Below are 26,804 nucleotides of genomic sequence, written 5' to 3'. Positions count from 1 at the left end.
TGAGTGTGTTTATTTAAATCCACATAAGTGTCACGTTCGCTGGAATAATTATCGGACCAAACTTCAGGGAGAGTGCGAGGAGCAGGCACAGGACGTACCGGACTGGGGACACGCATTTCAGGGAGAATGCGAGGAGGAGACATGACGTACCGGACTGGAGAGGTGCACTTGAGGCCAGAAGTGTAGAACCAGCACAGGTTGCACCAGACTGCTAACCGGATCCTCTGGTCGGACGTTGAGCAGAACACACTTGAACAAATCAAATTAATTGAAATAGCCCTTTGTACATCAGCTGATATCTCAAAGTGCTGTACAGAAACCCAGCCTAAAACCCCAAACAGCAAGCAATGCAGGTGTAGAAGCACGGTGGCTAGGAAAAACTCCCTAGAAAGGCCAAAACCTAGGAAGAAACCTAGAGAGGAACCAGGCTATGAGGGGTGGCCACAACATCTCTCATCTCACTCTCTCCCAACTTCGCTATTGCCTCCCTGACAGTCTCTGACTCTTCCCTCTGCTCAGCCGCCAGCTCCATGTGTCTCCCCCCCACAAAAAAACTTGGGGTTGTCCTTGGGCTTTCTGTTGCCACGAACCCTGTCGTCATTGCTGTCCTCCATAATCTCCTTCCGTCTGTCGCCAAGGAAGGGTTTCGCATCTCCCCATCACTTCTTCCCATGTCCAGAACTCCTTCCCTCTTTGGGCACGCTGCTTGGTCCTGGTTTGATGGGATATTCTGTCACGTTCGCTGGAATAATTATCGGACCAAGCTGCAGCGCGATATGGTTTCCACATAATATTTATTTGAAAACGCACAAAACAAAACAACAAAGAAAGAAACAAACAACGAACCGTGACTACAGAGGTGCTACTTGCACTAACTCAAAACAATATCCCATAAACCACAGGTGGAAAAAATGCTACTTAAATATGATCCCCAATTAGAGACAATGATAGCCAGCTGCCTCTAATTGAGAATCATACCAAACACCAACATAGAAAAACTAAACTAGAACCCTACATAGAAAATAATAACTAGAAAACCCCCCAGTCCTGCCCTGACCTACTATACCATAGAAAAACAAAGACTCTCTATGGTTAGGGCGTGACAATAAGATCATCTCATTTTAGTTTGTAATCTCAGAACCTCTGTTTTACAAAAGTGCATGAAAAAATGATAGACTATATAAAAAAAAAGATAACATTTTATTTCATTTTAAAAAATTTGATCAGGTCTTATAGCAGGCTTTAGTTTGACAAACCTCATTTCATGTTTTAAGCCTTTGAGTGTATTGCTGAAGGAATCCTTTTCTTTCAGAGACGCCTGTTTATTTTGAGATAACCTGCTGGCTGCTCTGTGAACTATTGGGCCACACTGCGTTTGTGATGCCTTCAAATGGGTACCCTCCCCTGGCAGACTGGGCCTCCTGCCCCCCATTGGAGGGAAGATTCAGGGAGAGTTTGGACATCTCTCATTTATGTATCACAGGTCACCTTGGTTATGGAGAACTGTGCTGTTGCCATAGCGATGAAAGTCCATTGAATGCAGGTGACTTGGCACACCTTTTGCATCTTTTTTTTGCAGGTCTGCCAAGAGGAAAAGCATTCAAATAATGTCTTCAGTCACCCAATATGCGGTAGATTACTATCAGGCTTCTCCTAGACTGTCATTATTTTGATATAAAAAGTTGGTGTTGTACATCAGACTTGGCTTCTTTGATGTGGATTCCAATTCATTTTTCAAATGAGCAGTTTACTACCATGTATTTGATGTTGTATTAAGTTGTGAAGGCACTTAGTTGGTGGGGACCAAACAACCCTTATTGTGACTTGAGGCTGCTGGATTTAAAACCAGCCAGAGATACATTTCTATACCTGCTTATCTGTGCTTGACCTCTGGCTGATATAGTCTGAATGGGCACATTGTTAGGTGTTGGACGGAGGTAGTGAGTTGTATCTGTATGTATGTATGTACACTACTGTTCAAAAGTTTGGGGTCACTTAGAAATGTCCTTGTTTTTTTAAGAAATGCACATTCCATTAAAATAACATCAAATTGATCAGAAATACAGTGTAGACATTGTAATGTTGTAAATGACTATTGTAGTTGGAAACGGCTGATTTTTTTGGAATATCTACATAGGCACAGAGACCCATTATCAGCAACCATCACTCCTGCATTCCAATGGCACGTTGTGTTAGCTAATCCAAGTTTATCATTTTAAAAGGCAAATAGATCAATACAAAACACTTTTGCAATTATGTTAGCACAGCTGAAAACTGTGGTGCTGATTAAAGAAGCAATAAAACTGGCCTCCTTTAGACTAGTTCAGTATCTGGAGCATCAGCATTTGTGAGTTTGATTAAACAAATAACTTTCTTCTGAAACTTGTCAGTCTATTCTTGTTCTGAGGAATGAAGAAATTGTCAAGAAACGGAAGATCTCGTCCAACGCTGTGTACTACTCTCTTCACAGAACAGCGCAAACGGGCCCTAACCAGAATAGAAAGAGGAGAGGGAGGCCCCGGTGCACAACTGAGCAAGAGGACAAGTACATTAGAGTGTCTAGTTTGAGAAACAGAAGCCTCTCAAGTCCTCAACTGGCCGCTTCATTAAATTGTACCCGCAAAACACCAGTCTCAACGTCAACAGTGAAGAGGTGACTCTGGGATGCTGGCCTCCTAGGTAGAGTTCCTCTGTCCAGTGTCTGTGTTCTTTTGCCCATCTTAATATTTTATTTTTATTGGCCAGTCTGAGATATGGCTTTTTCTTTACAACTCTGCCTAGAAGGCCAGCATCCCGGAGTCGGGATATTCCATTAAAAATCAACCGTTTCCAGCTACAATAGTCATTTACAACATTAACAATGTCTACACTGTATTTCTGATCAATTTAATGTTATTTTAATGGACAAAAACATGTGCTTTCTTTTAAAAACAAGGACATTTCTAAGTGACTCCAAACTTTTGAACGGTAGTATGCTTCAAGAACACCTGCTGCTGAAGCACAGGATGTCTGTTAGTTTTAAAACTAAACTCCCAAATACAGTACATTTATGCTGAGTACTCTGGACTTAAGGGAGCATGTTGGTGTAAGGTGGAAAGCACTCCTCAGAGATACAGAGTTGCATTGGTCAACATGCCACACAGAGTGAGAGAGAGCATTAGCTTTAGCTACCTCCATCCTGACCACTAATGACTGACCCTACCCTCTGAGGACGTATCTGGGGGCAGCAGCGGGAGGAGGAGGGGTGGGTTGTCCTCATCTAATGATCTGAGAGCCCGTGGCCATCGCATGCAGCCGGGCCTGCCGTGTGGTGTCAGTGATGCGCCTGGGAGCGTGCAGGGCTTCGATTGGGAATAACAGAGCAGGGGTTAGTGGGAAGGAATGAGTTATGATCCCCTGTTTGATCTACCAGGCCCCTGTGGGAGTCAGAGAGCCCTGGACAGAGCATTCCTGGGGGTACTCTGGGGAGCTGCTGGGATGCTGAGTTGGGGACTGGCCCTTTACCAGTTTAACCATATCTACTCAGGATCTCAGAAGGAGGGAGGGATGCAGGCTAGGAGGGAGCATGGAAAAGGTGATATTGTAAATTGTGTGATTATGAACACACAGCTTTGTATTTGCAGATTCAAATGTGTTCTATTTTCCAGTATCAGCTCAAGTCTTGCACCTGTATTGATATACGTAGTGCCAGGAAAGGACCTGACTGTTTGTGTCCAACGGACTGCATGGGAGCTCCGACCTGGGATGTTATGTTATGTGCCATCCAGAGTGCAGTGGTTACGTGCAGTACGTGACCACCCCTCTACTATCGCTGTTTTTATTAAAGCTCTCTCTCTGCCAACCTAGCTGTTTGGGTTTCCTCACTGGCTATGTCCTATTTGTGTTTGAAGATGGAAGGGATGATAAGGAAATGGTCTGTTTGGTCACTCTGTGCGGGTGTTGAGGGGAGGGGGATTTAAATGCAGGAATCAGACTATATACACCACTGCCTTGCCAAAAAGCATACCAAATAATTGTCCTTATCAGATAGGTTTCCATCATAGGGTCATGTTTTGTTCTAGTGGTTTTAAAGATCACAGAGTGGATTGTTGCACAATGAGGCATCTCTGTTTCTTTCACTCTTTCCCACACTCATAAATGCTCTCTAGCTCTCTCTCTCTCTCTCTCTCTCTCTCTCGCAAACACACACGCGGCACGCACACTCACACACAACATTTTCTCAGGTGTTGTGGCTAGTTTGTGAGGATAACTGAGTGTTTGGGGCTGACCGTGACCTGAGGCTTGATACATTTGTTAGGATTTCCATTTCAGATATAGAAAATGCTGATGAGTCCAAGTCGTTGTTGTGTAGGCCTAATCCCTCAGCAGTGGCTGGGCCAGCCTCTCCTATGTATAGATTTAGTTGCAACTGCATTTACAGTGAATGTGGCATGTTATTTTTAGGTCTGAGGTCTGAAATGTGTTTTTTTGCTGTGCTGTGCAAAATACCAATCAAATTGAAGTTCAATCTCTCCTCTTTTAAAATACTTGAGGATTAGTGCGTACCACCGATTTGTTCCTGGTTTTAATTTGTCTTTTGAAGGATTTACACTAATAAATTAAAGACGATGGACTCGAGCTAAATCTTTTGTAAAGCTCTCAACTTTCAATTCGTGCAACCTCATTTTGTTTGTTACCATGGCAATTATTGTAATGAAGGGAAATCATTTTCTCTTTGGCTTTGTTACATTATTGAATGAGGGAGAGGAAGCAGCCGCATGTGTTACATCCTTTACATCATAAATGGCAACATTAACATTTTATTTTTTATTTCAGATTAATAAAAAAACAGGATTTGAAGGAAATACTGATGACACTGCGCTGTGTGCTTTCCTAACATTTTTCTCCTTGTCTCTCAGCTGGATATATGTTCCTGCAAAATCTAATAATTATTACTGAGCTAGAAAACTGAAATATGAATCACTTATTATTTGACAGTTAGGTCCAGGTACTTAAAAGAGCTTTTTGATTATTTGTGCTAATCAACATTGATCAAAAAGGGTGATGAAAAGTGAGTTAATAAATTGAGAGAGCTTGTCGGTTATCCAACCTCCTTTTGGCCCTGTCCCAGGATCCTCTCTGACTGTGAAACAGATGGGACAGCAGAGGGGCACTGGTCATGCGCTCTGATTGGCTGTCACTCACTTTATTACATCATTAATATCGTCCCATCATGTTATTTCACTTTTGATACCAAAGAAGGGCTCTCTCACTCCCACATGTTCATCTCCATCACTATAAAACACGTCACGAGAAAGAGAAGATCACACAAGCCCAAATGAGTCAGGAAAGCCTGCTGTCCCCCTCCTATGAGTAGCGTGAGAGTAGCTTGCTGTGCTGACAGCCCTGCCATTGGTGTCAGGGACAGGGGAGAATGAGGGAACGTTTGGAACGTTCCCTCAGTCCACTGCCTACCAGGGCCTGTGTTATATTCAGCACAGCAGTTGGAGGCAGAGGAGTGGGACTCGATGGGCCTTCCTCTGCCATGTTGGCTAATTTATGGCCAGGAGCACAGGAATGAGAAGGGACTCTGTATCAGAAGGTGTGTGTGTGTGTGTGTATGTGTATGTGTATGTGTATGTGTGTGTATGTGTGTGTGTGTGTGTGTGTGTGTGTGTGTGTGTGTGTGTGTGTGTGTGTGTGAGATAGTACTCAGCCCTCTGATGAGGGATCTGATAGTGCTGTTAGAATAGTCATAAGACACGACTCTGATTAAACCTACTAATGAGCAGCTCAATAAAACTAAGTCCTCCTGATGTAATAAACACGCTGCTGATTGCAGGAACCCACTGGCTAATCCTTTTGTGCTCCCGTGTTTGTTTCACCCTAAAAAGATCCACGCACGGTGAATGAATGAAGAGATATGACTTGTCTGCTTGTACGACCACACGAGAGCACTTCTCTGTAGTTAACCTTTCTACTGAGTGGATTGCAAGTTGAGGGTTTTTACAGTACAGGTTCTAGAGTAAATTGAGTCTGCAATTATGAGTATTTTTTGTTGTTGATGTAACATTACTTGAAATATTATTGTATAGCAGTATTAGAGTACTTACAGTTGAAGTCGGAAGTTTACATACACTTAGGTTGGAGTCATTAAAACTTGTTTTTCAACCACTACACAAATGTATTGTTAACAAACTATAGTTTTGGCAAGCCGGTTAGGACCTCTACTTTGTGCATGACGCAAGTAATTTTTCCAACAATTGTTGACAGACAGATTATTTCACTTATAATTCACTGTATCACAATTCCAGTGGGTCAGAAGTTTACATATACTAAGGTGACTGTGCCTTTAAACAGCTTGGAAATTCAGAAAATGATGTCATGGCTTTAGAAGCTTCTGATAGGCTAATTGACATAATTTGAGTCAATTGGAGGTGTACCTGTGGATGTATTTCAAGGCCTACCTTCAAACACAGTCCCTCGTTGCTTGACATCATAGGAAAATCAAAAGAAATCAGCCAAGACCTCAGAAAAAAATTGTAGATCTCCACAATTCTGGTTCATCCTTGGGAACAATTTCCAAATGCCTGAAGGTACCACGTTCATCTGCACAAACAACATACTTTGGTGCGAAAAGTGCAAATCAATCCCAGAACAACAGCAAAGGATCTTGTGAAGATATTGGAGGAAACAGGTACAAAGTATCTATATCCACAGTAAAACGAGTCCTATATCAACATAACAGCAAGGAAGAAGCCACTGCTCCAAATCCGCCATAAAAAAAAGCCAGACTACAGTTGACAACTGCACATAGGGACAAAGATTGTACTTTTTAGAGAAATGTCCTCTGGTCTGATGAAAGAAAAATAGAACTGTTTGGCCATAATGACCATCGTTATGTTTGGAGGAAAAAGGGGGAGTCTTGCAAGCTGAAGAACACCATCCCAACCGTGAAGCACGGGGGTGGCAGCATCATGTTGTGGAAGTGCTTTGCTGCAGGAGGGACTGGTGCACATCACAAAATAGATTGCATCATGAGGCAGGAAAAATTATGTGGATATATTGAAGCAACATCTCAAGACATCAGTCAGGAAGTTTAAACTTGGTCGCAAATGGGTCTTTCAAATGGACAATGACCCCAAGCATACTCCCAAAGTTGTGGCAAAATGCCTTAAGGACAACAAAGTCAAGGTATTGGAGTGGCCATTACAAAGCCCTGACCTCAATCCCATAGACAATTTGTGGGCAGAACTGAAAAAGCGTGTGCGAGCAAGGAGGCCTACAAACCTGACTCAGTTACACCAGCTCTGTCAGGAGGAATGGGCCAAAATTCACCCAACTTATTGTGGGCAGATTGTGGAAGTCTACCGAAACGTTTGACACAAGTTAAACAATTTAAAGGCAATACTACCAAATACTAATTGAGTGTATGTAAACTACCGACCCACTGGGAATGTGATGAAAGAAATAAAAGCTGAAATAAATCATTCTCTCTACTGTTATTCTGACATTTCACATTCTTAAAATAAAGTGGTGATCCTAACTGACCTACGACAGGGAATTTTTACTCGGATTAAATGCCAGGAATGGTGAAATACTTAGTTTAAATGTATATGGCTAAGGTGTATGTAAGCTTTCGACTTCAACTGTAGCTCATTTAGTCTGCCACTGTGCCTCGTTAAACTGTTTCTCAACCAGTTCAAGGCCTTTTGCCTTTTGAATGAAATATGAGTGGATTTGGTGTTCGTAAACATTTTAGATACACGTTACTAACTAAAAACCTAAGGGAAATTGATTTATGTTAAATACGAAACTAATTTATTCTGCATAACTACTGCACTCTGGCAGTTTATGTTATAGCAGAGATAAATTCCTCATCTCTTTAGCCTGCGTGCTCCAGCTCCTCTAGAGGAAAAAGCACCTTTCCTCCGTAAGCCACTGTGAACATGTGGCGAGGGGCGCAGGCAGCAGCACAGGAAGGAAGTGTGGAAATTGCAGGGAATGAGAGTTTGGATTAATGCGTCTGAACTGGGCATACCCAGACAAATGCAGCAGAACCGCACTGCCAGGACCCTTCAAGGCCCCTCCGAAGTGTGCCAGAGAAACAGAGATAGCAAAACAAACATATACACCTCTGCAGCTTGAACAGAGGGAGATTGTGGTTTCTCCTTCGTGCCTTTTAATGACATGAATTTGAAGAGGCCATCGGTTGTGGGTTGTGTGTGCTCATCAGGGGGACTTTGGGCAAATACTGCAGCTTCGGAGCTCTGCCTACCTAGAGATATTTCTACAAATTCAAATCACTAAGTATAAAACAAATTATGAAACTGATACTAATTATGTTTTATTTGATGACATTTGGCTATGTCAATATTAGGCTTGGGTGATATACCGTATACTGGGGTATTTCGAAATACCGACGGAATGATTTTCAATACTGTTAAAAAATATATATATACTTTTGGGGGGGGGGGGGGGGGGGGTCACGGGGGCTGTCGAAATGCGTGCTACCCCACTGCTTATTACTAATTATAAGTTAAATTTAACTATAAGAAATCTAACGGGTCAAATAATTTAAATCCAGCTCAGGGCTCCACCTATGCATTTGGTTTGTTAACTTGCTAACTAAGTGGCTAGATGTCAAGATCATGTATCTTGGACATTCAATCCCATCCTAGATCAAGATCCCTGTGCACATTCGAATATACTGTATACCCCGGTCTGGTACAGAAATGGTACGATGGTATGAAAATGTGGATACTGCCCAAACCTAGTCGATATCCCATATGAAATGCTTTTTTATTTAACAAAATGTATCTCTCTGCACACAATCAAAATGTTTTTGTTGTTGTTGTCTACTTCCTTGTGAGTTGTGAACAGTTTAGGGTACTCCAACACACACACAGCCCCAGTGAGGGGTTGTCCCTCGCAGCGAGCCGAGCCGGTCTCCATGTGACATGAGAGAGTAGCTGTTAGATTGGAAGTGAACAACCGAAAATAGCTCCCTTCTTTGCATACAGTCAAATCAGCTCAAGCTGTGCACCGTGGCAGACTTGGTTGTTCGGTTGCAGGCACTCTTGTTTGATGCATTTCATTAAAGATACCGTGACGAATTCAAATGTATATCTATCTATCGCTACAGCATGTCTTATTAACCTGCCTGCTGCCTGCCTCACGACTGTTTGCTCGGAGTTGGAGGGGATCCCGAAGGGGAAGCGTCTTGTCATTTGCTTGTCAAGGCCTCTGTCTGTGACAGCGCTTTGTGGATGACTGGATCTCAGTGCAGAGAGAGAGTCTGTCTAATGAAGACACTACGGCACTAGCTCTGACAAACCTCTCATTGCTACATGTGTATGGGGAAGTCACATTGTACATTGCACAAATTGGACTTAATTCAATTAACAGGCTGGTGAGCTCTTCAGAGCCTTGGCAGTTGTAGTAGTGGTAGTCTATTAGAAATATTAATTGTGAGGAGGTGAACATAGTAAACGGTAAACTTTTTTTGTCTGATTTTTATGATGGTTACTACCGTATGTGAAATAATCACTGTGTTGTTTACTTATTTTAACAATGAATCAAAAATCAATCACTATACCTGATGTCTTCATTGCTTTTTGACAAATATCAGTTGAGCGTAGTGATCATTATTTAAGATTCTGAGAATGTTTAGTTTATTATTTTAACCCCAGTGTAAATTCAGTCATGTAAGGTGAAGTATGAGGCTAGCTTGTTTACGTTTTCTGTATTGATGTTTCACTCCTAGACTATGTCTGGAGGACGTGTTTCCTCTCTGAGGAGGCAGAGCACAACTGGTAAAGACATGGTAATGCCTCGGCAGCCACAACTGTTTGCCATCATTTACGATGTTGCTTCCCTGTAGGTCCGTATCGATTGCAGCCCGCAGTGATTCCACAAGCGATGCCCGCTTGGTCTGAATGTTTGGTTTCCTAGCAATTTGGCAAAGAAAAACTGTGTTTTCAGTTCTGCCGAATGACTTGGACATCGCTTTGTGATGTCGCGTCTGGTGTGCTTGTTGTTTTTTGCAGTGGTCGTTCACAGTTGTGTGAAGTAACAAATGCATTTCTTTTTTCAGTGGTGTTTGCCAGAAAACAGGGTCCGTTTGAACAGTCGGTGCGGTGCCCTTTTGACTGTATGTCTGAGGGGATGTGGACACCTGCTCAACAGTTAAACTACAGAGGAGAGCAGACATTGCCAAGATAAATATTTGCCCTCCAATTCAAGGTTGTGTTCAAGTGTTTGATTTGAGACGTGGAGGATATTACGTGTTTGTTCCTGACAGTCAGTTGGCAGTGATGTAAGCTCCGGTTCCCCACACTGAACACCTCTGTTCACTAGATCAGAGTACTCAGAACATAACAGCCATGCTCAGTGGCTGTGGAATATGTGGTTTCATGTGAGGTTATTCCTAATACTAAACATTTGCTGTTCAGGCTACCTCATTTAAATGATGCTGTAGATTTGATTTGTATTTTGCACTGTGACAGAGTTCCAATGTTTAGTGTGGCTTATTTGGATTAAATGTTCTTACTAGCTCAAGCAGAGTTACAATGAGTTGTTTGTCTGTATTCAGTCTCTATCCATAAATCTGTAAATAAACAATGTTGGAATTTCTTTGATGTATACATTTTGTTCTTCAAGATGTTGGGTTTCCATACAGTTATGTAGCAGTTATGTCATAAGGTAGCAGATGAAATGTAAGAATGTTAGCTACCCTTTTTACATTTTTACTGTTGTGACAATCTCACTTAAAAAAAAGAGTTCAGTGCCTAGGATGTTGTGAGAAAGGGTGTGATTTTAACGGTGCTCCTAAGCTTCTCTTCCGAGCTCCTGTGTAACCGTAAATATATTTGCCACTGATTTCTTTAAATAGTGCAGAAAGAGGTGTTGGTATGCATTGAGGAATTGATCGCACATATGTAGTTCAGCTAGTTCTAGGCATACATGTAGATCAGCAAGACATTTCCTGTCCTTATTTTTGGGAGATTGTTTTCCTCTGAAGAAACGGTAACCTCTGACAGGATAATAGCAGAAAACGTCTTTATTTTTATAAACCGAAAATATTATAGACCCTAGAAATGCTTTTAGTTGAACTTAAAGCGGGTACAGGATGTTTTTATTTGACTATTCTGAATAGAAAAGAAAGTTCTGGATCTGACTGTTCCTAGGCTGCATCGGCTCGCAGAGACTACAATGACTACGGAGACTACAGAGACTATAATGACTACGGCGACTACAGAGACTGCGGAGACTACAGAGACTACAATGACTACGGAGACTACAATGACTACGGAGACTGCGGAGACTATAGAGACTGCAATGACTACAGAGACTGCAATGACTACAGAGACTACAATGACTACAGAGACTACAACAACTACAGATACTATATAGACTACAACTACCACAAAGACGACAGAGACTACATCGACCACAAAGACTATAGAGACTACAATGACTACAACAACCACAGAGACTACAATGACTACAACGACCACAGAGACTACAGAGACGACTACAGAGACTACAACGACCACAAAGACTATAGAGACTACAACGACCACAAAGACTATAGACACTACAATGACCACAAACACTATAGAGACTACAATGACTACAAAGACTACAGAGACTACAACGACCACAAAGACTATAGAGACTACAACGACCACAAAGACTATAAACACTACAACGACCACAAAGACTACAGAGACTACAATGACTACAAATACTTCAGAGACTACAACAACTACAAAGACTACAACGATTACAGAGACTATAGAGACTACAGGCAAATGAGTACCAGGTTGTGTGTCAGGCTGCATTTTGAAATGCACAACACAAGTACTGTGACTGACTGTGATCAGTTATTTGTATTTTGTTTTATTGCTAAGGGCTTCATAAAAGTATGCCAACCTAAGACCTCTCCTAGGAGTTAGTCTCCTATGTCCAGAGTGCCCTTCAAATGTTATTTTAATCAATGAACAAAGAATTGCTTTGACTTCTTCCTAAATACTAAACTGAACAACATTTTGAGGATATCTAATGACTGCCAGACTTGAAAACAGGATAGACAAAGATTTTTACACAGAGCAGTGCCCGTGCCAAGTTAAATCCATATTTAAATCCTCTATTCGACATACACTGCATGTAAATGAACATTCTTTGGCATAGGTTTATGCAGTGGGGGCACGCCAGAGAGCAAAATCCCACTTTAGTCAAACTGAAGCATTCATATCTGCATAATGTCTTTGTCTATTTCCTGTTCAATTCTATAATTGAGAACTAGGGTTCTGAAATAATCAGAAGAGGGTCTTTGCCACACACACATGCACAGCTGACAATGTGGCTGTCAATGCAGTGCAGTATGATTCCATGTTAAGTGTGTGACCAGTGTGCTGGGTTGCGGAGTGGAGTGGATATATGATGGAGTTTGTTCCAGAGCAGAGCAGAGCTGCCACAGATGGGGCTGACAGGTCTGTGTGCCATACCTCTGAACCTCTGAACCTCTGAAGCCCTAGCAGCAGGACATGGGCACCCTGTTCCATAAAACCTGTTACACATCAAACATGATGAAAGTGATGAATGGTAGGTGAATATGGACTGTATTAAGAGCAGATGAAACCTGGATGATATTACAGACAGGTGGAATTGATCTTATAATACATTTGTCAGGCTACAGAAATAGTATGCCTCTATCTTTTATTTGCTTAACTGTTGGTGTGTGTGTGACCTCAGCTACTGTAGCAGTGTCTCATGACGTTGGTTGTCAGTGATTTGGTGGATGGTTGAATGGAGTGGCTGACTCATAACAGTAGAAACCACAGAGAGACGGTTCCTTCCTTCCAAGCCAAATGGAACCGATCTGAGTCCCTGGGCCACTTTCTTTCAAACCTTGTAGTCTGTTAGCTTAGAATTGACATCACAGATGTGCATTTAGATATTTCTTCCAGAGATATTAGTAATGCATTCCACATTAGAAATAGAAAATAAAAGCCTAATTACTCCCCAGAGAAGGACTTCCCTGTGCTGTAGATACAAAACCCATGTCATTTTCCCTAACATTTCACCTATCAATAGCAGCCATATTTATGTTTCTCTAGAGAACAAAAAGGATGAATATTCCTGAAGAAACGGCATAAGCACGGAAGAATCAAAAACGACATCTGCGCAAATACCACTGGTGTTTACATTCATAATATAACCAGCCCATTCACGCATTTATATTTGTTTGTTAATTAACCCCTTGAAGAGAATGCTTAAGAATGTCATGTTGCTATTCCGTAGATGACTATTTTAGAATTATCTCCTCCTTTGAAGACAACTCTACCGCTCTGTGTTTGTCTCGATCAGTGTGAAGCATAGTGATATTGTGTTGTCCCTGGCTGGTGTAGCTATATCTGTAGTCGTGTGTAGAGAGAGGACCCTGGAGCCCCAGGCAGGAGCTGGCAGTCAGGACAGAGACTAGAGACTGGAGCTGGTGACAACTAGTGCCCTAAAGGTCGCACTACAGTCAGAGTCAGGTGCTACAGCTAGTGTGGAGTACAGCGTTTCCCCCTTTTGGAATGTTATATTATTATGTGTAGTGTTAACATGTTATTTCACTTTTGAAAAGTGTATTACTGTGTATTGCTAGAGTATGCCAATGAAGGTGCCATGAGTTGAGTTGAGTTGACTGCTGCACTCTGCCAGCCTCACATTGGCCGGCCTCTACATTGTCTTTGGCACGGGGTCTAGCCCGCACATCGTGATTGTGTGATGTAGGCCTAGTTCTTTTTCACGGTGGAAAAGTCTACTTCTCCCCTCGCTAAAAGGCCTGTTTGTTCTACTCATGCAAATGCAGATAGCTGGTGTTTAGTGTGTGCCCAGCCATGCGGTCAAGTGGCACGTTCAGGCAACCGAAGACGTATGGTTTTTTGTCACTAATATTTTGAAATGTTCAACAAATGAAAGTGGATTACAGGCCCTCTGAGAGTCTGTGTTATGGTTTAAAGGTTTGATTCATTGTATATACAATTCCTTTAAATCTGATCTGTTATATTTGAGAGTGGAAGCAAATGAATGGTATTGCAGTTTTCTGAAGCAGGGTGAAATGACAAAGGGAACAATCAATAACTTGCAAAATGTTGATGTTACTCCCCCTCCTACAATTATGTAGCTTACAGGGGGCCGGGAGTGGAATGCTGTTACCTACAAAACAATATTGTCTCAAACAGCGTGAAGAATCTCAGAATCATATCTCTTTACTGAGCAGGCCCCATAAATGTAATTTCGAAGGTCAGATATTATATTTGTTCATCACATAGCAGATGTTGAATTCATGCAATTGTGTCAACTTTATTGATTTATTTGTTTATCTATTATTTTATTTTGCTGTCTTTGGAAACATGGGCTTTTTAAAAATGAGTTTTAGGAAGTTTCAGTGCTCAGCTGTTTTGACAGGGCTGGACTATACATCACTGCCAAATCATCCAGCTCTAGTGCTCTGAAGCACATTTTGAGCATGCACACATGCTAAGGAGTGCACATTTTTTTGTCCGTGATTTATGTAAACCAAAATAAATGATGCCGTGAAAATGTGCCTGACACTCGTAAGGCAGCACAGCCTTTGGATAGAGGTATAACAGATTAGTCACTTTCTTCTACTCTGCTCTGTTGTCTGTCCTCCTGCCAAGAGAATGGCAGCATGCTCGCTCGCCCAGGGACAGACATGACTGTAGATGCACTGTTATGTCTTTTGTTAAACCAGGCCCCTGGAGAACTGAGAGGCTGTTGCTATGAGACATTAGACGTGTGAAATATCTCTGCCCTGTTTGATTAACTGCAGCCTTCGCCTTTTGATTCAGGAGAGATCATAAAGAAATGTGAAAAACAATCACTTTGGATAGCAATGCAACTTTGCAATTCATTTGTTAAATCACATTTTGAATAGTGTCTAATTCAGTTCCTCTAGGGGTACACTGGTTCCTGTCCTGTGTTGTATGGCCCCTCTCTTTCTGTGTTTGTTTATATGTGTAACCTGTCACTCCAGCTCTGTCTAACTGTTAAATGTCTGTGTGTGTGAGATTAGAGTGTGTGTGTGTGTGTGTGTGTGTGTGTGTGTGTGTGTGTGTGTGTGTGTGTGTGTGTGTGTGTTGGTGAGGAGTCTGAGGACACGGTGCTGATGGAGTTGTGCATCTCTTCTTCTGACAGGTATGGATGAGAGGCCGAGCCAGGCATCGTCCTCCTGGGCCCCAGGTGGCCAGTCGTCCAGTCCCTCCTACGAGTCCTCCAGGGTAAGAACCCTGGCCCACTCACGCCCTGTGCACTCTCTCACCTCACTCCCCGTGCACTCCCTCACCTCACTCCTCTGTCTCCCTCACCTCACTCCTCTGTCTCCCTCACCTCACCCCTCTGTCTCCCTCTGCCTGGCCTTTCTGCACCACATCATTTAACACTCATTACATCAACGTGTTACATTACGTTCACAGCTCACTGCAGAGGCAGGGAGGGAGAGAGCACCAGTCATGTTGTGTGACCTGTAATTGGCATAATTTTATTTTCCAGAATGACCTAATTGCATGGCACCGATATCCTCTTTAGTGATGGGTTTAAATATTTTGTCATTTGCGTTGGATTATTTGCGCTAAACTGAAATATGAAGCATTTGTCAGGGGAAGCTGATTAATGTTGTGTGTTTTGGAACATTATGGCTACATTGTGGAATTTCTGAATTGGGGGAAATTACTCCACCATTTGTAGATCTATGCCAATATTAGGATTTAAAGTGCAAACTATATTTATGGTAGTGGACATCAATGGAAATATTGTTCGTTTTGGTTGATTGAAATTATAACTGTGTCTAATGTTTATATTAGGTCATGAATATTCCTTAGAAATGATTTCAGTACCAGCAACAAGTGATTAATTCATTCTTTCCATTGGGATTTCCAGACTCATGAAATATTTTGGCAGTAATTCAAATGTTATTTCAGATACATGATCAGTTGCGTTGAATTTATCATGCATCATGCAAAGAGATACAAAAATAGAATGATGCATGACATGAACTGGTTTGTATGGCATTTCTGTTCAAAGTGTGAATATCTATTCTGTGTCTCTGTATTTGTTGTTTGTCTCCTACACCATGGTGGTTCTGGGTGCCCTGTATGAATTTCATTTAACGTCAATCTCCTGTCACTTTCCATCAGAAATCAGTTAAATGTCAGGTCTGCTCGGCCCGCATTACCCTGTTTATTTTCCAATGCCCTTCCCGAATGAACCTCTACAGGCTATGGTTCCATCGGCTGCCTGATCCGAATTATAAGATGTAGACGTTTGAGATATCTTTGCTTTAGGTGCATATAAATCAGTGTTTCTGACATTGCAAGGGGGCGGGCATCAGTAAGCAGACAGCTGTTTGTGCCTCCATACTGCACACAAACATGCACAAAAAAACACACACACAAACTTCCACATACATTCACACATACATGCACACAGATATGCATGGATGCACACACATATGCCAGAGAGCCAGAGAGATGGGGTTGTTTGTCCAGGTTTTACAGGTGTTTTGTCAACGTGATTACTCATGTAGGCCAGAGAAGAAGACTTGCTCTGAAATAACCATTCTCATTATATGGGATGGGATTTCTTCTAGTTTCTCTGCACAGCAAATTGCAGGGTCCTCTTAACTTACACCTTATTCCAAACCATTTCTTTTATTGGCAGCGCATGCTATTTGGGAGATTTTGTAAACATAATTGAGAGTGAGTATGGACACAACATACCTACTATACACTGCCTGGTGTCCAGCCTGTCAAAGGTTCATCCGGATGACTTTGACCAAAGAGAATGGAGACAATCTCTTTAATCCCCAGGCACATTTGATCTCTGCCTGCACCAGTACATCTGTCCATTCATCACTCTGTCTGTCCGTACAGACCATGGTGTGCTATGTCTTTGTGCCTCTGCTGCCCCACAGTCCTGCGCCATATTCACGTTGAAGCAGTGTACCTAAAATGCAGTTACAATGTTCACTAGCAATGTGCTGATTGCACAGATAAATAGCCTGCAGCAGCAGCACACATGCACAGATACTACTTGGTACTACTTGGTTGTTATCCAGTGGTATTTATAGCACAATGGCGCTTATTCCCAAATAAGAGGAAGATTGTCCTCTGATTTTGAGATGTGGTTTAGATCTTCATCTGAGATTTGGAAATAATGGGATTATTAGGTTTATCAGTGTGTTTCTAGCCGTAGAGCTGAGGCTCAGCCTGAAGACAGGGAGGAGTCTAGGAACAGAACCCTTTAAAGCCATTAAACAGTAGACAAGCACTTATCTACGGTTCAGCTTTTGTCTCAAAAATCGTATTTTCATAATTCTCATTGCAATGTTTCCTAAATTGTGTTCAGCGACAATACTAAGGAAGGTTTCCCAGAAGAAACACTTTTCGGAAAACCGCGTTTCTGTTATTCAAAGAGTTCAGTGTAGTGTGTCTGTCCGAGCGGGGCCTGCTTGGGTGCTTCAAGCTAACAGTGTATGATTAGTGGACTGTGAACAGACTCCAGCCCTCCGTGCTGACCTTGGCTTCCAGCCAGCCAACGTATCATGGGCAGTTGTGGCTGCAGGCCGGCCGTCTGACAGACGGGGTTGTGCCCAACGCCACCGCACGCCCCAGCCCTGCCGCGACACTCACCCCGTACACGTCCATCACACCCGTATCATGCCTCCCCAAGCCGCCGTGGTGCAGCCACACATTCACCTGGGACAGCACACACCATCTAGGAGATGACTTTTTAAACTCTGTGGCGAGGGATAGGGGCAAGGCAGGAGCTGTGGCCTGCATGCTTAAGTAGTGATTTGACAGTTATGTAGCCGGCGGTAACTGGCCCCGTTGGTCGCAGTGACAGCATGTGTTAGTGTCTGGGCCGACGTAGCCGAGCAGTGTTTGTAAATGATGAGGGTTCTGTGATTGATGATCTAATGGTCCCAGAGGAGCAGACACAGGGTGGGCTGGGTAGTGTGATCTCACCCTGACCATTATCCCCTCTGCCTTTCTTCTCTCTGGTCCTCCCTACCTGCCCCTCCTCGCTGGCCTTTTCCAGCTCTGTGGCAGCTGTCTCCACCAGGGAAGAAAAGACCAGGAGGAGATAGAGGACTGAGATGTCCAGATTAGAGTCGTTCATTACTTACTACTCTTTGTTTTATTTGGTTAAATGTCAGTGGAAACACACCTGGGGGATTTGATTTGTAGTGCAGGAGAGGTTTGTATGGGTTGTTGTTGCCTGCCTGTGTTTATGTGTGTGTTTTGTGTGTATGTATGTGTGTATGTATGTGTGTATGTATGTGTTTTGTGTGTGTGTGTGTGTGTGTGTGTGTGTGTGTGTGTGTTTCGGAGCCTCTCACAGGGGTGGTGTTATTAGTGAGTCCGTTCATGGCGTGATTAACGGGGAACGCGGCCTGGCAGGAACACAATGGGGAATCTCTGTGGATTCCCTCGACACAGCACAACACTCCACTGCCTTTGAAATTACTCCATCACCGTCCGCTCACAGAAAAAGATGGATAATAAGATTTACTTTTTTACTGTGTGTTGAATGCAGAGGGTACGAGTTGGGGAAAAAAAGCGCTATAGAAATTCTCGTCCAGTGCTGCTCGGTCCCTCCGGTGGGAGTTAATGTAGTTTGGAAGGACGCATTTGACTGGAGCGCAGGAGGATTTTCACAGGGCCTGGGATTAGCACTGCTACAGAGTATCTTTTATTGCAGGGGACCCTGAGTTTTCAAAGACCATACTGTGACCGATATTTAGACCTAAGCTCCTGAAGCTGATAACTGTCATGAAAGGCCGCAGGAGAAAAAGGCAATTTTTTAAGCTGCAGGTACCTTGGTAGGATGGAGGGCGGCAGTCTTCTCCGTCATAGGCTATAATACCCTGTAATTAAATGTTTTAAATTAAAATAAATATTGTCACAGTATATAGAGGTTTTTAATTATCGTAAGTGAGTGAGATTTGTTTTCATTCATAGACCAAAAAAATCCTTAAAAATACAAAGCCGCATGTGTTGCGTTTAGTGTTAGTGTTGCTTGGCAACGTTTTGAGACTTGCTGTCTTTGGCTAAACAAATACACCACCTACAAGGGTTATGGGGGAAACATTTTAAAACTGATCTTGGAAATGGGTATCGCATTTTATGAGAGGTTTGCTAGGATCTCTTGGACTGGTTCACGACAGACTCTTGTAGGACATTGGAAGATGAATCTCTGCAACTACGCCTTAGAATTGACACAAGTCACGGATGCTGTTATGTATCCATTTGGACTAAGGGTTTTTCCTAATTGTTTTCATCCATATGTGAATGTGCTTGTTTGTGCATCATGCATGTTCTGATCCATGTAATGTGTGTACAATTAACATGTCAACATGTCTTCTCTCAAAAAGCCCATTGCCTCTTCAGATCCACAGAATTACATGTGCATCATTAACCTTGTATTTTCTAATCCTGAAACGTGGCATATGCGTTGACAGGCTCATCAGGGTTCTGTTTTACTGCTTTTACAATCAGTCAGAGATGAAAAAAGTCATTTTTAATGACGGAAAGGAGAAAAATTTACAGTTTCAACGGACAGTTGACCAATTGTGCTCTCCTTCCTCAGTAATTAGTGTACTGTCATAGCACTCAATTAGCCAAGCAGCCTAATAATGTGTTTAATACTCTGATCTCTCCCCCCAGGGTTTGGCAGACAGCCCTCATTATGGTGATCACATGAGTGACAGTCGATTAGTGTCCCATGAAGGATTGTCCCAGACACCTTTTATGAACTCCAGCATAATGGGTAAGTAGGTCTCACCCCTCACATGCCCACAGGTCTCAGAGATCCATTTTATTTTATTTTTAAAACTCCCTTTAGCCCTGTGTGGACAAGGCATGTCACGCTTCTGGAAGTGGCAGCCCTCACAGCCGTGCTAGGTCAAGCAGTGTTTTTCCACCTCCTCTCCTCTCCTCTCCTCTCCTCTCCTCTCCTCTCCTCTCCTCTCCTCTCCTCTCCTCTCCTCTCCTCTTCTCTCCTCTCTCGCCTTACTTCACCCTCTCTCTCCTCGTCCTGTGGTGACCGTCTTCAGAAGTTGACCCTCCCCCAGGGTGGAAGTCACGCCATCAGTACAGTTTTCCATCACAAAAGACTGTCTTCTAGCTATCAGAAAAGCCACCGGCAACTTCCAGTGGCAGGGGAGGTGGTGTCTAAGGAAGGGGGGTTAACCAAGCAGATGTGCCAGAGACCATTTCATACAAAAACAGCCCACCATCACCATTGTGGGATATCATTCAGGATTTCTAATAGATGCTTGAATGGCAGGTGATCTGTGATGGTTTATGCAGACTTAGCGTTTGGGTTTGTTAAATCATGCGTAGCCTGATTGTGCTGCTCTGATGTTGCACCACCACCTCCATTTGTGTGCTACCAGCAGCAGTATGATAATTCCCTTCCAAATAAAAACATTTATTTTGAAGCCAGTAGTGACTCCATTCAGATTGGGAGGCTTTTGGAGATTTAGGAGATTGAATTTACTGTGCTGGTCCTTTGCCATCCCAGTATATAATCACTGTTGAGTATGAACAGATAAGAATGATGATCACTGGTTAAAAAAATCCCCATCATAACACCATATTATAGATTTATCAAACCTAAATTGTGGGTTAGAATGTCTAAAGGTTATTTATTCCCCCCTGATGTGATAGATACATTCTAACAATTAAAAGCTATATATTACACTGGCCTTTCTCCTGGAGTCATTGTGATGTGTTAGCACATGACAGTTTAATGGGCAACTGAATCCCCGGCTCATTGTAAGATTGCCCTGGAGACTGGTTGCCATGCAAGGTGGATAGTTTACGGATGGGTGCTGGTGCAGGAGACGACTGAAAATGAAATGTTATCTTTGTGGCGATTGATCACAGGATGCGTCTGGGAGGGTGGGCTCCTCTCTGTTCTCCGGCTCTGGCTGTAATTATGCTTATAAGTGGCACAATATGGAAATGATCTGCTGCAATGATGTGTCAGGGCATTAGACAATCTGATTGTGGGCCTAAATAGCCTGTGCTTATCAGAGGCTGGGATTGGAAGATGAGCCTGGTCTTCAATACAATTGAATTTCAGCAGTAATATCTGGGATTTACATGGAATTACCTAGTTTGGGGCGACATTATTAAATCAAGCCTGAAAGGTTATTCCTCACCAATGAAAGAGGTGGAACACGCATGCAGGGACATTATACAATTATGCATTACAACTATACACGCAGCATTTCCAAGGGAACCCTCTGGTTGTACAGTACTACGTGACCCATTTTTGTTTGATCTCACCATTGGAGTTTTACAACCCAGCCATGGTCATCTAAATGGATTATCTTAATCCAAATCTCAATGGTCTGCAGTTTCCTTCGACAAATATTTGGATGATGTAGACCCTTTGTTTAGATACCTCAGTGTATGTGGTTACTCAAGACATTTAAAAGAAGAGAACATGTTTTGAAGGATTGGAAGCATAGGTTCAATGACTCACTGCCACATTTACTGAGCCTCATTTTTGGTATTGTATTTGGCATTGTATACGAATGGATATTGTTCTGATTTGAGTGTTTATATTATTTAAGTGCGCCGTGCTTTACTGATAGCTCTGCAGGTGGAAAGGGACAATGGCCTTCCTTACTCAATGCTTTGTGTGTGTGTTCAGACCCATACAGTCATTGGCTTCGACAGACCTGACTCACAATGACCAGGAAACCTCATTCGCAATGCTTTTGAGCAACATCTAAATCAGCTTTAGTTTAGATAAGAAATCTTACCTCCTAAGACGTACTTAGTCGAAGAAAAGCCAGCAAGCCATTGTCCTGATTGTATTGTATTGTGTGTGTGTGTATGTTTTTGTCTTTGTATTTTATTTCATGGTTTGTAAATGGAACAGAGGAGACGGTTGGCTCAGACCTGACTCCATCATTCAACCAAAGGGAAGTATGACATGTTGAAAGCAGCTTGGGGTTATTTGAGGTCAGCTATTGTGTATGATAATGAACATGTTACAGTTGTTAGTGCCCAACAGATGGCTGGCAATGACTGTTTATTTGACATTATATTTTAATGACAGTTACCAGCAGAATATGCTGCATGACTTGAATAATGGAGGCTCATTCTAGAGGTCATCTTTGGTTCATTGGGGCTTTGTCTTTGTACAGCTGAGTAGTAAAACGGTGTTGTAAATATAAATTCAATGAAGCTATTCGTATGTAGCTACATGTATGGGAACAGGAGTACCCAATGTCTTTCAGGAATCAGATATGAATCTACATAAATAGATGATGATCAGAATTACCCCCTCTTGCCTCATGTGATGGCCTTATTGTCTGTCCCTCACGAGTAAAGCCTGTGGGTTGGAGGGTGAGGAATGTGGATTAGGATGAGGAGAAGGGCAGGGTGTCGTGTGAGCTCCCAGTGAGGGCACCAGCAACCTCTCTTGGGGCTAACGCAGTGCCTGTGTCAGAGCGGGTCATGCGGTCTGCCCACCCCCACCCCCACCCCCACTCTCCAATCCTCTTACTGCACGACGACACATCCTCCTCAGCACACTACACTATCCATACATACAGTAGTGCAGTATCAGCTCACTGTCTCACTCAGAAGGCCATGTAGATCCCTCTGACTCAATCACTGACTGTGTAGATGATGTGTTTCCATGTTTGTATGTATGCAAATGCTGCTCCTTGACAAAATCCATTAAACAGTAAATAATGAGAAGCGGAAAACAAAGTGGGAAAGGATGGAGTGAGTATTGTAATGGAACGACTTGTTCAATCCCATCCAGTGTTACAAATGCAATATTCTTAGTATTTATAACTCCCACTGAGGTTCTAGATTTATTAAATACTTATATCTCTGCTCCCTTTTCACCCATATTCTTCTGTTCACTCTATATTCCATGGAAGGAACCCTAGAACAAGTTCTAGAAGCTCTAAGGTAAAATATGATTATGGCCTATGTCCAGCCCTCCTTGCCCTGTCTCTCTCCTGGCTGAGGATGTGTCCTGTATACCAGTGTTTCTCTGAGGGAGGAGTGGAGGGTGTTGCATAATGCTGACTGTGAGTAGTTGTTTGAGGCAATATTTAATAAGCACTAATCCAGCTTTAGATTAAATAGAAATATGCATGCAGATAGGGAATCCTGCCTCTTCAGCGGGTGTAGTATTTACTGGTCAAACAGATTATGATCACAAAGAGAAATTGGTTTAGGCTTTTGTTGATATTCAAGACACAAACAGTAACAGTTGGCAAGGCAAAACACACTTGTTTTGGCTTTGGGTCATATAGGATGTATCACTTGAAATATAGTCTCATAATTAAGCAGATTAAATTGTATTATTGGGATGGGAAAATCTTTCTGCTTTGATATAAAACTAAATCAGAAGAAAGATCTGGCAGAAAGTAATTTAGTTGTTTGGACATGATTTAGAAAGATTGCCTCGAGGCTTAAAAATAATTCTGTAACCTGTCTCCTCCCCTTCATCTACACTGATTGACGTGGAATTAACAAGTGACATCAATATGGGATCATAGCTTTCACCTGGATTCACCTGGCCAGTCTATGTCATGGAAAGGGCTGGTGTTCCTAATGGTTTGTACACTCGGTGTATCAAGGGAAGGGTATAAAATCATTTCTAGAGTGTTGAAATTTTCAAAGAGCACAGTGGTCCGCATCATTGGGAAATTTGGAACTACCCAGAGCTGGCTGCCCGACCAACCTTGGTCAGGGAGGTGACCAAGAACCCAATGACCACTCTGACAGAACTACAGAGTTTCTTGGCTGAGATGGGAGAACCTGCCTCAGTCTCTACAGCACTTCACCAATCTGGGCTTTATGGGACAGTGGCCAGACGGAAGCCACTCCTGAGAAAAATGACAGAACACCTGGAGTTTGTAAAAAGGGACGCAAAAGACTCTGAGATCATAAAGGCAAAATATTTGGTTGTCTGATGAGACAAACATTTTACTCTTTGGCCTGAATGCATAGCGCTATGTCTGGAGAAAACCACACACAGCTCATCACCCGTCTAACATCATCCCTACCTTGAAGCATGGTGGTGGCAGGGACTGTGAGACTGGTAAGGATAGAGAGAACAATGAATGGAGGCAAATACAGGCAAATCCTTGATGAGAACCTGCTTCAGAGTGAAAATGACCTTAGACTGGCGAAGATTTACGTTCCAACATGACCCCAAACATACAGCCAGAGCAACGCTGAAATGACTTCAGAACAAGAATGTGAAAGAACTTGAGTACCCCAGCTGAAGCCCAGACTTGAATAACCTTGATAATCTGTGAAAAATCTGTTCCCCGCCACTCCCCATCTAACTTAACAGCACTTGAGAAAATCTGCAAGGAAGAATGGGAGAAATGCCCAAATCCAGTTGTGGAAAGCTGATTGAGACATACCCAAGACGACTCATAAAGCTGTAATTGCCGCCAAAGGTGCTTCTACAAACTATTGACTCAGGGGTGTGAATACTTATGTACATTTTTAATTTTCAATACATTTGCAAAAAACTCCAAAATACATGTTTTCACATTGTCATTATGGGGTATTGTGTGGGTGAGAAAAAATAGAAATGTAAGAAATGTTGAATTCAGGCTGTAACACAACAAAATGTGGAATAAGTCCAGGTGTATGAATACTTTCTGAAGCCACTGTAGCCCTGAGATTTCCCTGTAGTGTCACCATGCATTCTGGGTCAGCTTGTGGTCCACATCTCTGCATACAGTGGGGCAAAAAAGTATTTAGTCAGCTACCAATTGTGCAAGTTCTCCCACTTAAAAAGATGAGAGAGGCCTGTAATTTTCATCATAGGTACACTTCAACTATGACAGACAAAATGAGAAAAACAAATCCAGAAAATCACATTGTAGGATTTTTAATGAATTTATTTGCAAATAATGGTGGAAAATAAGCATTGAAGTTGAAGTGTACCTATGATGAAAATTACAGGCCTCTCTCATCTTTTTAAGTGGGAGAACTTCCACAATTGGTGGCTGACTAAATACTTTTTTGCCCCACTGTATGTGTATATACACTGAGAGTACAAAACATTAAGAACACATGCTCTTTCCATGACATAGACTGACCAGATGAATCCCGGTTAACACTATGATCCCTTATTGATGTAATTTGTTAAATCCACTAAAATTAGTGTAGATGAAGGGGAGGAGACTGGTTCAATAATGTGCCATTCAAAGGGTGAATGGGCAAGACAAAATATTTAAGTGCCTTTGAACAGGGTATGGTAGTAGGTGCCAAGAACTGAAACTGCTGGGATTTTCACACTCAACAGTTTCCTGTGTGTATCCAGAATGGTCTACCACCCAAAGGACATCCAGCCAACTTGACACAACTGTGGGAACCATTGGAGTCAACATGGCCAGCATCCTTGTGAAAAGCTTTTGACACTTTGTAGAGTCCATGCCCCGACAAATTGAGGCTGTTCTGAGGGCAAAAGGAGGTGGTGCAACTCAATAGTTGGAAGGTGTTCTTAATGTACATATGAGTGGTTCTATATCTTCAATATGTTCATTTAACAACAGCACATGGAGAGTTATCCTGGCCCTGTAATGTTGTTTCATTTTTCAGAGTTGCCCGACCTATGGTGAACGATAGTTATACTTGTATCTGCTCCTGCATTGAGTTGTATTTCCTGAGAGCCCTATGCTGGTTCATTGGGATGACTATATGAGTATCAGACTTGGATCTTATTTCCTGCTGAGTTTCATCTCTTACTGTAGAATGGAGAGGAAACGTTTAACAATCTGATGCAATTTGAACTATTGGTTCAGATGATAAGATATAAATAGACTAGCAGCAGTGTGATTACCATTTTTTGTTAAGCCTTTTCTGTTGAGTAGAAGCACAGAGCCTATTCGCCCTTCTAGGTGAGGAGGAAGGGTGTTGAGGGTTACTGTACGCTGCTTCAGGTGTCAGTTTAAATAAGTCCTCCACTTATTTCTCACTCCTTTCAAGTCTGTTGGCTTTGAGCTTCTTCATTCACCTTGGGTGAGTTCTATTCAAAATATTTTTGGCGGTGTTTGCTCTTTTCCTTCAGTTTGGCATAGACAAGGCCTATATGTACCATTAAAGACAGAGGCTAGGAAGAGCTATTGACTTTCAACCTGGCTCTCAGATGGCACTTGGTAATCACTGCTTCATTTCGCAAGACAGGATTTATTCCGTGAGTCACGTTGATGGCTGTGCGTCAAAGAAGAAGAGAAAGAAGGGGAAATGTCCTACAAGGACATCCAGAAACATGAAACATCGTTGCTGTCTTTTGATCACTTTTCTCTTTTTTTGCAGCAAAAAATCTGTTGCAACCTTCCTCTTGACAGTTGGAGTAGGTTTGGTGACCATTGTTTGCTGAGTGTGTTGAAAGTGATTTAATGAGAGTTTAAGTATGAGAGTTAGTGTGTGTGTGTGTATAGAGTACATATGTAGAGTATGTATGTATACAGTACCAGTCAAAGGTTTGGACACACCTACTCATTCAAGGTATTTTCTTTATTATTCTGCATTGTAGAATAATAGTGAAGACATCAAAACTAGGAAATTACACATATGGAATCATGTAGTAATGAAAAAAGATGACAGCTTTGCATACTCTTGGCATTCTCTCAACCAGTTTCATGAGGAATGCTTTTCTAACAGTCTTGAAGGAGTTCCCACATATGCTGAGTACTTGTTGGCTGCTTTTCCTTCACTCTGCGGTCCAACTCATCCAAAACCATC

General features: G+C 42.3%; 1 protein-coding gene across 8 annotated transcripts in view; it reads left to right on the top strand.

Annotated features, from left to right (window-relative positions):
- LOC110506541 (transcription factor 12) overlaps nucleotides 1–26,804 on the top strand; it is a 96,256-nt gene that overhangs the window by 6,193 nt on the left and 63,259 nt on the right. For all 8 annotated transcript variants that reach the window (XM_021586233.2, XM_021586232.2, XM_021586231.2 and 5 more), the window contains exons 4-5: nucleotides 15,193–15,275; nucleotides 19,722–19,824. In XM_021586233.2, coding sequence (XP_021441908.1) covers nucleotides 15,193–15,275; nucleotides 19,722–19,824 — 186 coding nt within the window. The remainder of the gene's footprint in view (nucleotides 1–15,192; nucleotides 15,276–19,721; nucleotides 19,825–26,804) is intronic.

Source organism: Oncorhynchus mykiss, chromosome 26 (genome assembly GCF_013265735.2).
Source record: "Oncorhynchus mykiss isolate Arlee chromosome 26, USDA_OmykA_1.1, whole genome shotgun sequence".
Taxonomy (NCBI): domain Eukaryota; kingdom Metazoa; phylum Chordata; class Actinopteri; order Salmoniformes; family Salmonidae; genus Oncorhynchus; species Oncorhynchus mykiss.
Note: the sequence above shows the minus strand (reverse complement) of the source record. Positions and strands in the feature narration are given on the sequence as shown.